This window comes from Lactuca virosa, chromosome 1 (assembly GCF_052849685.1).
Source record: "Lactuca virosa cultivar CGN04683 chromosome 1, Lactuca_virosa_CGN04683_v6, whole genome shotgun sequence".
In the NCBI taxonomy this organism is placed as follows: domain Eukaryota; kingdom Viridiplantae; phylum Streptophyta; class Magnoliopsida; order Asterales; family Asteraceae; genus Lactuca; species Lactuca virosa.
The window spans coordinates 143,549,507-143,561,782 of record NC_136426.1 but is presented as its reverse complement, the minus strand read 5'-3'; the positions used below and the strand labels follow the sequence as shown (position 1 = coordinate 143,561,782).

At 36.8% G+C, this 12,276-nt stretch overlaps 1 protein-coding gene across 2 annotated transcripts; it reads right to left on the bottom strand.

Moving 5' to 3' along the window:
* Positions 1 to 450: 450 nt before the first annotated feature.
* On the bottom strand, positions 451 to 4,833 carry LCBK1 (long-chain base (LCB) kinase 1). Of its 2 annotated transcripts, none has more exons than XM_079078164.1 (9): positions 4,531 to 4,833; positions 3,520 to 4,053; positions 2,986 to 3,351; positions 2,810 to 2,903; positions 2,697 to 2,734; positions 2,474 to 2,620; positions 2,077 to 2,176; positions 991 to 1,919; positions 451 to 913 (listed from the first exon to the last, which is right to left on the bottom strand). In XM_079078164.1, the coding sequence occupies exons 2-9, from the start codon at positions 3,934 to 3,936 to the stop codon at positions 755 to 757; spliced, it is 2,250 nt and encodes a 749-aa protein (XP_078934290.1). In that variant the 5' UTR covers positions 3,937 to 4,053; positions 4,531 to 4,833; the 3' UTR covers positions 451 to 754. The 2 variants fall into 2 exon arrangements, with proteins under 2 accessions (XP_078934290.1, XP_078934284.1); XM_079078158.1 differs by having other exon boundaries at positions 3,520 to 3,998.
* Positions 4,834 to 12,276: the final 7,443 nt, after the last annotated feature.

The following is a 12,276-nucleotide window of genomic DNA, read 5'->3' as shown; positions in this document are numbered from 1 at the left end:
GACCAAATTCTATAAAAAAAAACAATTGTAGTTGTGATTTTTTTTTTTTTTGGTTTAACACTGAATGATTTTCTTTAGTTTAATCACCTATAGTTTGTATTTTTTGAAAGAAACCATTTCATATTTTTTCCATTAGTGGGTTACAAATAACAAAGATTAATTTTTCGATGAAAATGGTTTCTTTATAAATTAATAAAAAAAATAAAATAAACTTTTGATGGTTAAATCGAAAAGAAAATTTTCAAGTGACGCAAAACACTTTTCAAACTCTCTGTTTATAAAAAGTTCTATGTAGTGATTTTTTTAAAGGCTACAAAAAAATTCATCAGTTAAACAAAGCGCAGTGGTTTTTATCGAATTTTCCCTATAATTTATTACACAATTTAGAAAAAGTAGTGAAACAATTTACTCAATCCCAACAATCTTTGAAAAAAAAAAACAGCCAACAACTGAAATCAATAATAACACTCAAAACTCTACAAATGCTTTACAATACACATCCACATCAACCAATTCAAATAAACTCCAAAATATCGGTTTCCATCCATAAAAAACAGATTGCACTCTAGGCACCAATAGATACAAAAGTATATATATATTTATATGATATATTATATATTATATATAAAAAGACCAAAATACTAACAAACAAACAAAAAATCAACAAGAAGAATTCAAACCAATAACAGCCAGAAGATTATACAGTCACCTCATATATATGTAACACGACTGTCCCAAACACGGCAAAAGGGCATTATAGTCCTTTCACACTACTACTCGGAGCACGACCAATCAGCCTACATTGATCCGGAAGTAACGACGACACAACTTGCCCCGACACCCTAAAAAGCTCCCCGTCAATCCCACATCCATTGTGCGTACTCTTTCCCGGCTTCAGTTTCACCGACTTAACCTACAACATCAGTATCAGTATCAGTGTCAATCTGTCAGTATCACGACATTATACTTTAAAAATCTATTTTTTTTAACCTTGATGTATTCAACATAAGGAAGCGAAAGATGTCTCCCCATTTGAAGAAGCAAGAAGAATCTCAACAACCTTAACCGCCCACTCCCATGAACCAACAACAAATCCAACGTGTTGTCGTCATGTTCGGCTTTCGGTGCCACCACTTGAGAACTCAAAGATTGAACGGTTTTACACGAATGATTACACACAAGAATCCCTAAAAACTTCCCTTTTTTCACAACCCAATTCTCCTCCAAATCCAACACAACCCCAACCCCGATCTCAGTTGCCGGGCCCACACCCACAACAGGGCCAGGGCCCGGCAACTGTATCGGATTCTCCATCTCCCAATTCGCGTTTGGCTCTGTGTCCCACTTCGGCTCCGTATCCCAAATCGGACCCGGATCCGACATCGTAGACGAAATATCTTCCTTATCGTTTCCCCCTAAATTCCCCCAGGACGACCGGGTCGGGTCGGTCAACCCGCTCCACCCTTTATCCGCCCGGGACTTTGACCGGGTTCGCGGCCAGTTCGGGGTGGATGAGGTTTGGATGACTTCGGGTTCGGAGGTCACGTTGGGTCGACCCGAGGATAACCGCTTTGACTTTTGGTCAATGGCTCGGACGTAATCGGAGGGTTCGGTGGTTGTGTCGGTTGGTTCGAGTGGGGTCCGCCCGGGTGTCATGATGGAGTCGATGCTTGAGAGAGATGAGGCGCGTGGGATTCCGCCTCCTTCGGATCTTTTCATGATGTCTGTGTATAAGTCCGACATGTCGACTGTGTCTTTCTCTGCTAATATTTTTCTTTCGAGATCCGATTTTTGTTTGGATGCCGGGAGGTATTCGAGTTCGTACGTGTATTTTGGTAAGCAGAGGAATTTCAAAACTCCCGCCACAAAGTAACGGAGCGGACCGAAGCGCTTTTGGTATCTTTCTGATAGTTCCAATACTGTATAACAATCAAATACAGTACAACCTGTTATGTCATGTCATGTCACAATACAATACAGTCTGTTATGTCATGTCACAATACAGTCTGTTATGTCATGTCATGTCTTTTTGTGTGATTCCAAAAGGGGGAATGAAGGAATGGAATTGGGAATTACCATCACTAACAAAGCCAAAGTAGGAAACCGTCATTCCAAAATGAATGACACCGGTTTGAATCCATTCCACAGCAAATACATCTGTAGCAGTGAGACCACCCTGGAAAATAAAAGTATATTTTTATCCAATTAAAGTTTAATTTTATAGAATAACATTTTTTTTTTCGATTTAATTTTAGTTAGTTTCTAATTTTAGATAAATGACTCATTCCATTCTTTCTAGTCAACCAAACATGATAATGGAATTGGAATGTAATGAATGACCGATTCCATTCCTTTGTGATTCCATTAACAAACCTTAAGACTGCCTAATTTTTTAGATATGTGTTCTCTGACTTGTGTAATTCTTTAAATAATAATAATAATAATAAATTAATAATAATGATGATGATATTACCTTGACTATAGCTAAAGCAGCAGAAACTGGATCCCTAACTCCAAGAACAGTCCACACTAAAGAATTATCAGAGCCAGCAGGAATGATTCCAATTGGAATTGAAATTGCTTCTTTCTGATTATCTCTACAAAGAAGACCATTCAAAACCTGCAAAATCAATAACATTTTATAAACTTTAATATAAATAAATATCTACACATTTCAAATTAAAAACTATACAAACCTCATTCACAATTCCATCGCCTCCCACACATATAATTCCTGGTATAATGAAAGCTTAAAGATTAACAAACTATTCTCCAATTAAAAAAAAGGGCAATTTGGTAAAATGCATACCATCAGGACATGTACTGAAATCAACACTGAAAGCTAGATTTCTAGCATGGCCTGCAGATGTTGTCTTCACCACCTCAAGCTTAAACCCTGCAAGCTGTTAAATAAAGAAAGAAATTTTCAATTAAGTCTAATATAAAATGTTGTTGGAAAAGATTAAAGGTTATAAAAAAAAATACCTTAAATATAGGTTCAACCAAATTGTGAAAAACTTTACTGGAGCGACCACGTCCAGACCTAGGATTTAAGATAACAAGCATCCTAGGTGGACTTTTACTTTTAATATGTCTATAAGAAAAATCAGTAGCCAATATTTCAGAATCTTGTTTCTTTGAAGATACCATAGGGTGAGGTGAACAATTCACAAAACAATGTTGATCTGCAAACCCTGTAACCCATTGAAAAGCTTCATCTGGTGTAGAAGCCAAAAAGCAAAAATCTTTCCTACTTCTTCCAGATTTCAAGAAACAAGAAAGACTGTAGGATCGCTTTTTTATAGGGTATGAATGTACTATAAAATGTCTCATCCCATAGCTGTATGACACCTGTCATAATAATCATTGATTGTTAGAAAAGTATAATTATGTTGGTATTAAGGGTAAAAGATGAAGTGCATTGCTCATATTGGTAAGGAGAGTAAATTGCATTGCTATTCCCTTCAAATTGCACGAAAACAAAAGCATTTAGAATCTGAAACAAAGAATTGAACTTACTGAAATGACATCATCAAGGGCTAAAACATGAGAACCCCAAACCAAAGCCCTGCTTGTTAGTTTAGCATCAATGGAATCCAGGTGTGAGGTTTCTGTTGAGTTTTGTGAATCAGTAGCTTTGATGGTCTTTCTTTTATCCAAAACTAGCTTTCCAGAAATGACCTCATATCCCAGTAAGTCAGATTGTTCATCTCCAATATCAATCTTGTGTTCTTCCCTCTTTGAATTCTTGGAATCATTGTTGTTAGCACTGACATCGTTTCGTTTTGAAACTTTTCCTTTTGTACGTTTTTCAGGGAACACAACAGGAGAAGTTTGTTGACCAGTTGATATTTGAGAGCAAAAGTTGAGGCGACGAAGTGATTGTTGAGGGGTTTTTAAGGAATTGCTCTTGGGAAGACTGCCACTGTTCTGCATGCCTTTTACAGTGCGAAAAGAACTGAATGTAAAAGACAGTGGCAATCCAAATTTCACCTTAGCTGTAAAGGAAATGGGAGATAGAAGTGATTCATATGTTTATAATCCAAGAAAAACCTGTTGAATGTTGATTTATATGATTAATATATGTATGGAAGCATCAATTGTATGAGAAAGCGTTCGGATTTTAAGTTTGTGCAAATCAATCAATCACAAAACCTTCTAATTTGTCTCCATGACCAGAAATTACACTCTGGAATATATATAATCGAACATTGGAAATAGAACTATCGACTGAATCGTCTTCAAAACAAGTTTTGTAACATAGGTTTTCCGATAAAACCATGACCTAAACATCATGAGTTCAAAATTCAAACGCACAAATCAAATTTCCAGGGAGTATATACGACGAAGCTAGAGATACGCTCCTAATTTTGAAAAGTTAGAACAAAAACATCCGAATTAGAAATTACATTACAAAGAAAAACACAGATTCGGGCATGAATTTTACGATGAGATATGAAATGGATTCCCAGGCAAGCAGATCAAGTACAGAAAAGCATCGTAACATAAGAAAAAGGGGGGAGGAAGTACCAAATGATGCGATCGCCAGTTGATCGTCGAACAGGCGCGGATTGACTGGCGGCAAATCGAAGCAGATAGTTTGATAAAATAGAAAAAGATAAAACAGGAAACCAGACAGTAGGCTTTCTATTTGTCGGTGGAGAGGGTGGCGAACACGGCGGCGGTAGGTGGACGGCGTCTGAGTCGGAGAAAAGGAGTAGGGAGATGATGGGTTGTTTTGAAGAAGAAGAAGAAGAGGATCGACTGTATCATGATCCAGAAACAATTTCCACCCAAATTATTTTTTATTTCCGTTATGCCTTTTTGTTACCACTGTCGTAAAGCACTCCTTTGGAAAAAATAATACATATATATATACTTTTATGTCATTAAAATATGGTTCATTAAAGCTTCATATAATTTGGAATTCATGTTTGTTTGTAGATTAAGAAAAGATGAAATTATGATATTGCAAAAATTAGTATATGCAATGTAGAAATAGTTTACAACATTTTAATAAACTTTTTATTTGTAGACCAAGATTTTATATACTAATATAGTTCAATACATATCGATGGAAGGCAAACGGGCAACAAGCTGTGCCGCTAGCCCTTTCTGGATGACAAAACCAATTCTTTTGAAAACACCATTTGTGGATCTAGGAGATATGACATTAAAATGCATGACTCGTTGGACTCTATTAAGGAGCTCCACCGCCTCTGGTGCGAGAAAACCAAATGTATCGAATGCAAAAGGTACAAACACATGTTGATTTTCTATACATGCATTCTCGTGCTTTACCACTTTGCATGCGGCGGCATGCCCAGGTGTGAAACCCCCGCTCCCCAAACCAACGAGAGGAGAGACCCTAGTAAGATCCACACACGTATGCTTCCCTCCTATCCATCCAAAGACCAAAATGTCAGTCGGTCTAAGTGTGGACCTTCCATCCTGCGGGTCCGTCAAAAAGTTCACTGGCGCTTCTTTCTTCACAGAAATACCAGCACGCCGACAAGCATCAAAAAGAACATCCCGAACCACATCATGTCTGTACTTGAAACCAGGGAGCTCTCTACAATGAATCGCGTGTTCTCCAAAGGTATCCAAACATGCCTTGCAGATAACGAAGGATAGTTCGGTACTCCACAGGAGACATATGCTGGCCAAGACCATCAATAGGGATAGTTAGCAGAAAATCCTGAGCATGAGGTGCCCGCAGACACTCAAAGACTGCTTTCTGTCTGACAGTCATGTCGAAGTCGACTTCCATATCTTGGACGATTTTGCTAAAAAGGGCACACGCCAAAGCTTTTTGGGATTTATGGGGGGGGGGGGGGGGGGGACGGTGTCCTTATTAGTGAAACCACTACAGTCAAATCCCGGAATTGTATCGCGAAGAAGAGTCATAGCACATAGGTAATCCGAGTTCATACCACATACGCCACTGTCACGTAAGATGTGGTCTTGTAATGCCCAAGATTGGGTCCTCGAGGCTACAAATACGTAGGAGGAAACCTCGTATGCCGAGTACAAACCCAAACCACCGAAACGAATAGGTAAGGAAGCCAGGCGCTACTGAATGTCTCCAAAGAAGGGGCCTCCACATACCATCATATCTACGATAGACATGCGCAATCCTTTGTCAAAGAACAAAGCTGCCTCTTCTATATGTACTGGCTGGTATGTCCTTAAACCGAAGAAAAGTTTTGCAATGCCCATACATGATCGAAGCAAAAGGAGCTCAATCTGCGGGTCACATAGTTATGGAAGAAGGCCCATCAAATCAACAACATTGATTGTTCTCTTCATGGCCAACCCGCCAATAAACTCTGCGTCTCTGCTAACAACCCCCCCCCCCCCAAGGAGCTTCACCCCCAAAGAAGGTCTCCCTATATCCGTTGGGAATAAATCGGCACGAAGCTTCCTACCATCACAGGAGGGCCAAAAAATCTCTGTTTTCTTGATGTTCAACTCAAGACCCAAGCCTGGACCATGCAACCGAATAATGTTCAACACTCTAGCCACCTCCTCTGAATCCCCAATGACAGCACCATCATCTAGATACCAAGCATGGAGAAGGAGCTTACAATTGTCTCTAATCTTGTGCACAAGCGGGTGCAAAACGAGGGCAAAAAGAAGAGGGCGCCACCTTGCTGCACCCCAGTGGCAGACCATATATGTTGGTCTCCGATATAAAGTCTCGCTGCTTGCCCGTACAAGAAATTCACCCACAAAGAAATGGAAGGGCACATCTTCTTAACCTCGTGGAGCAATGCTGATCGATCCACCATGTTAAAGGCATTCGAGAAATCCACAGTCAACATTACAAGAGACCCATCAGCATGGTGTTCACTTAACACCCTATTGGCACTGTGTAACATAGCCTCAGCACCGCCTGATACACCAACCCCGAACTGAAAATCATTGAGGTACTTGACCATTTCTTTACCCACACCTTTCATGGCAACCTTGGAAACCAGACGTCTCCATATAGTGCCTACTGCAATCGGACGGATCCCGTTGTCAGGTTTAAGTAGAGGCGTGAGAGGAACGGACGCAACAAACTCTGCCAAAATGGTTGGACATCTTCCCGCTAACCATAAATTAACTACTGAAGTGATAGCATGTAGACAATTATTTTGCAATATTGTATATTATATCTTTATACCTCCTCGATTTTTGTTGGACTTTTGTTCACCAGGTTCATACGATAATATATATATATATATATATATATATATATATATATATATATATATATATATATATATATATATATATAGGGTTAGGTTCATGTGAGACGGCCTAATTTTGTGAGACCGTGAGACGCATTTTCTTATTTTTTTTTATTTTTTTTTAGTTAATTCAAGTTCCGAAAATAATATTTAAAAAAAGAATTTTTGGATTTTTCCATTTATTTTGCATTTTAAAATTATTTTTTAGAATATGTACAGTGTAATATTCTATTAGAATATTTCACGTATTTTTCAAAAAAAATGGATTTTTTTTTATTTTTTTTAGTTAATTCAAGTTCCGAAAATAATATTTAAAAAAAGAATTTTAGATTTTTCATTTATTTTGCATTTTAAAATTATTTTTTAGAATATGTCAGTGTAATATTCTATTAGAATATTATACGTATTTTTCAAAAAAAACGGAATTTTTTTTTATTTTTTTCTTATTTTATTTTTTTATTTTATTTTTATTTTTTTTAGTTAATTCAAGTTCCGAAAATAATATTTAAAAAAAGAATTTTTGGATTTTTCCATTTATTTTGCATTTTAAAATTATTTTTAGATTTGGTCTCACGGTCTCACAAAATTAGAATGGTCTCAAATGAACCTGAACCTATATATATATATATATATATATATATATATATATATATATATATATATATATAAACTTGTACAAAACATATGAGACATTTATAAGGTATATATAGATTTGGATGTATTTTATAGTCACATCCATATATCATTTGTTTAGTTCGATTGTTTTGTTAATATGGAAATACTATCATATTATATAACTATTAAGATGTACATTACATCTATATATATTATTATAGTGTACAGATTATTTTAATATAAAAATTAAAAATATGATGTTGAACCTTTTTAAATAAGAGATAGCTCCCAATGTAGATATATAAGTTGGACCTTTTCTTAAGTCAATAAAACGAATATGATTTATTTATTTTTAATTTTGCATTAGAACTTATTTTTGTCTTTAGTGTAGTTTATCTTCTTCAAACAACTATATAGCAACTAATGAACTAATGATACATTATGTAAAAAACAGGTGGGAATGAGGATTATAAACTTACTAAATAACTAAAATGCTCAAACGTTCACAACATGACAACAAACAAACTTCTCATCGCCATCATCGTTTTTATTGTTAAATACAGTTGTGTGTGTATATCTGAATGAAGAGCCTTTGAAGTATATTATGATGTTTATTAATATTGTTTTGTTGTTCAAAGTCTTCTAGAATAGAAATTGCTTTTTTAACTGAAAAAAAATTGTGGACACTAGTCATTTTGAAGACAAATTAAAGATTTTTTCAAAGAAATAGACATAACATGCTGAATTAAATTATAAATAGTAATTGTATAATTTATTTAGTTTATGTTGGTAAATTCGTCAAAGGGAGGCAACTTGAGAAAAACGGTTTAATTGATTTGTATTGCACTAAACATAAACATGTGTGAATTCACAATATATATTTAGGGCGACTTTCACACAATTAGAACTAATCACGAACGCTATCAACCATGTTTGACCTCATTTAGAATTCTAGAAAAGTGGCACGTCCTGGTGCCATGTGATGCAACACCACATTGCATAAAGTTTTATGATCTATAAATATACACCATTTGCTATAAAACTTTTAAAGATTTATAAATGAGTCTCATTTAAACAATTTCATTTCACTTATATCTTTATAATAATAGGCCATATACTAAAAAGCACCCTCACTCATGCACGAATAATTTCACAATATGACTGGAGAGAGCAACCACAACAGCAACAAACAACTAAGTTCGGAACTCGACGAAGGCGTCAAAAGTGTCTCGGCCAATTCTAGAAAAGGGTCATGCACCATCTATATGATCGCCTGCAAAAAACATACACGATGGAGGCACATAAATAGTACCTTATCACCTTATGTCCTTATCAATACTATAAATACCTCCTTCATATAAGGTATCACCAAGTAATATCACACTACCAATTTCTCTTTATAACTCTCATACATTTTCTCTTGAGTAATACATCCCAAACTTAGGCGCTAGAGCGTAATCTTGGGACACCCCCAAATTAAGGTTGATTGTATCTTTTTCTTTGTGATCAACAAGTCTTAATGTATCTAACTCAAGCAAGAAGACTCTACCACTCAATATCTCTCACACCAAGCCTCCCCTTCCAAGACTTGGTTACATCATTGACGTCGTCCATGGGACCAACAACTAATAACCTATAACTCATCCTAATAACAACTCAACCTTTGTTAAGTTAATATCATATTCACAAAAATGCCACATGTAACATTCGATTCCAGGTATTTTCCTCTTTGGTCCTTGAAGTTATTATCTTTTTATTTTTTTTGCAAAAATGTCCCCTCGTACGTTGGGCATACGTTTAGGTACGCTTAGCGTACATACGCGCTTTTGGATCGGGGAGTTTAGCCACGTACGCTGGGCGTACGTAGCCAAAGACGAAACCCTAATTTTTAGGGCATGAGCCATATTTAAACACCATTATGGCCTTTGGACACTCACCCTCATCAACCTCCAATGTTCATTACGTCCCTTCTAACCCTAGTTCACCCCGTTTGAGTGTTCTTGAGCTTTGAAGTGATTTTGTGGCATTTTAGTGTGTATTCAAGAAGAAGAAACTTGGAGACCAAGCATTTGTTGAGGTTGAGCTCCTAGACCCAGATTCTTCATCAACTTTGGAAGCTTTCGAATGTAAAAAGTTCTTACCTTGATGATTCATTTTGATTGTTACAGTTTAGGGCTTGTTTATGAGTTTATTTGGTCCCATGGGTTCTTTTTGTGAGTTTGGGCAACTCCAGAAGTTAGAGGTGTTAGATCTCGGTCCATTTGATGTTCTAGATGCATAAAAATGTCATTTCGATGGTTGATATGAGTCCATTCATGAATTTAAGTCCTTAATGTGAGCTTTCTTTGACAAAAGTGGACGTTGGTTTAAGGTGGCAAGCAGCTCAGTACGTTGATTTAAGTCCATGCATGGTTGTAAGGATTAAGCACCAAATGGTTTAAGGTGGCAAGCAGCTCAGTACGCTGAGCGTACCAAGGGGTACGCAGCGCGTACTGGCAGGCGGACGAGTACGCCGAGCATACGCCTATTAGTAGGCTTTTGGACTTCGGTTGGGCCTTAGCTAGTTTTTGGGCTTTGTCCTGTTTAGAGTAGATGGGCCTCATAACTCTATTAGTGGGCCTTAAGTTGCTTGATTTGGGCCTTTTGGGCCTTGGAGTCTATTATTGTGTTTTTTGGCCAAGGTTGGTTAGGCCCGTTATGGGAAAGGTAAATGGGCCTTTATCTTAGGAGTTTGGACTTGGGGTTTAGACCCACAATTATGGTTTATAATCTATCTCTGATTAGGGTAATTCGTGTATGTTCAGTGTGGGATCTTCCGGTTCGGTAGCCGAGCAGTTAGTTATTTATCAACGGACTGACGTGAGTTTTCTCACTGTATCAATGGGTCGAAGGCACCAAGGTCGGCCCATTATTTGTGATATATGGTGTTAGATATATTTGAGAAATGTGTATGAAAGACCAGTATTTGCCTCCTGACAACTTTATGAACGACCAGGATATGGCCCCTGGTATCTACGTGAAAGATCAGGATCTGTCCCCTGGCAACTGTATGAAAGACCGAGATTTGGCCCCCGACAGGAAATTGTTTGTAAGACTATGGTTTGGCCCATAACACTAGCTTATTTATGTTTGGTATGTGGTACTTTGGGGGAATTTACTAAGATTTTGCTTATAGTTTACATTTGTGGTTTCAGGTACTTTCGGTACTAAGGGGAAGGGCCCGGCGTGATGGCACAACATACAATCCTCACTATTTTCCGCACTTTTGATATTGTACACTGATGATTTAACATTATTATTTTGTGATGGTTTTGGAACAATGTGATGATTGTAACTCTTGTTTCTAAAATGACAAATTTTATCCTGGTCTTTGGGTCGTTACACAACAACAATATCACTATGCCACACCTTCCCATGCAAACACATAGAAATTAAAGCCATCGGGTCCACAAAGACATTGATGGTATCTTTCATAGGCCGAGAATCGATTGGTGGATTACACGTTGATGATGCAAACCCAATCCCCACACACTACCGGGGATATGAACCCCTCGTCATCCAAATTTGAATAAGTACATATTTTATCCATTCTATGTACCTAGATAAAAGAAGTACAATGGACATAATGTTCAATCCATGCTTCAAACAACTACAAAGCTCATGGAAAGACAACTTACATAAGTAAAAATTCTTAGTAGTAGGTATTACATGAAATAAAATATGATCCTTAGGCGAAATCCTCTTATCATTCACACTTAAAAACAAATTTTGTCCAGGAAAAAAGGCGTTTCTACTCAACCTAACTATAGTTAGAGCCTCGCCCCCTACATTTCCATTCTAGGACGAACAAAATTACTCAAATTTAGAGCCATAGCATCTATGTTGTAGGGATTAATATAATTTTGAATACTAGAAGGAATAGACATTATAATTAGTTCACTACCAAAAGCACACCAGTACAATAAGTCGTGACACCAAGCAAAATCACAAAAATAACAACAAGTAACCCCAAATAGAAGAACCAACCAAAGAAAATTATCGATGATCTATATAAGGACCAACCTTTCTAAATTGGAAAAAATCTTCAACCCAACACTCGAGAAAAAAAGTTGTTGATACCAATATGTCTTCTTGTGAGAACGATTGATATGGTAAGGATCTCACGAGAATAGTCAAACATAATCTAAATGTCAACCCATCCAAAAGTAAAATAATGCATAAGAAAAAGAGGTCAAGCCGAAAATTGAAATGTATTTATCAACTCAGAACTAAGAAATATTGTCAAAGCATAATCCTATGAGAATTTGATATGGATTTCAAACCCAGTCCTACTTAAAAAGCCCAATGGATCCATACACATATGCATGGACTTTGCCAACTTAAACGAAGCATGCCCAAAGATTGTCACTCTTTACCAAAAATCAAT

Bases quoted from the DNA above. Each gene is read 5' to 3' on its own strand.
- LCBK1 (XM_079078164.1), bottom strand. From the start codon at position 3,936: ATGCAGAACAGTGGCAGTCTTCCCAAGAGCAATTCCTTAAAAACCCCT. The intron at 2,621-2,696 runs GTTTGTATAGTT...TTGATTTTGCAG, and splicing joins GCGATGGAATTGTGAATGAG to GTTTTGAATGGTCTTCTTTG. The intron at 2,177-2,473 runs GTAATATCATCA...TTTATTTTCCAG, and splicing joins CTGCTTTAGCTATAGTCAAG to GGTGGTCTCACTGCTACAGA.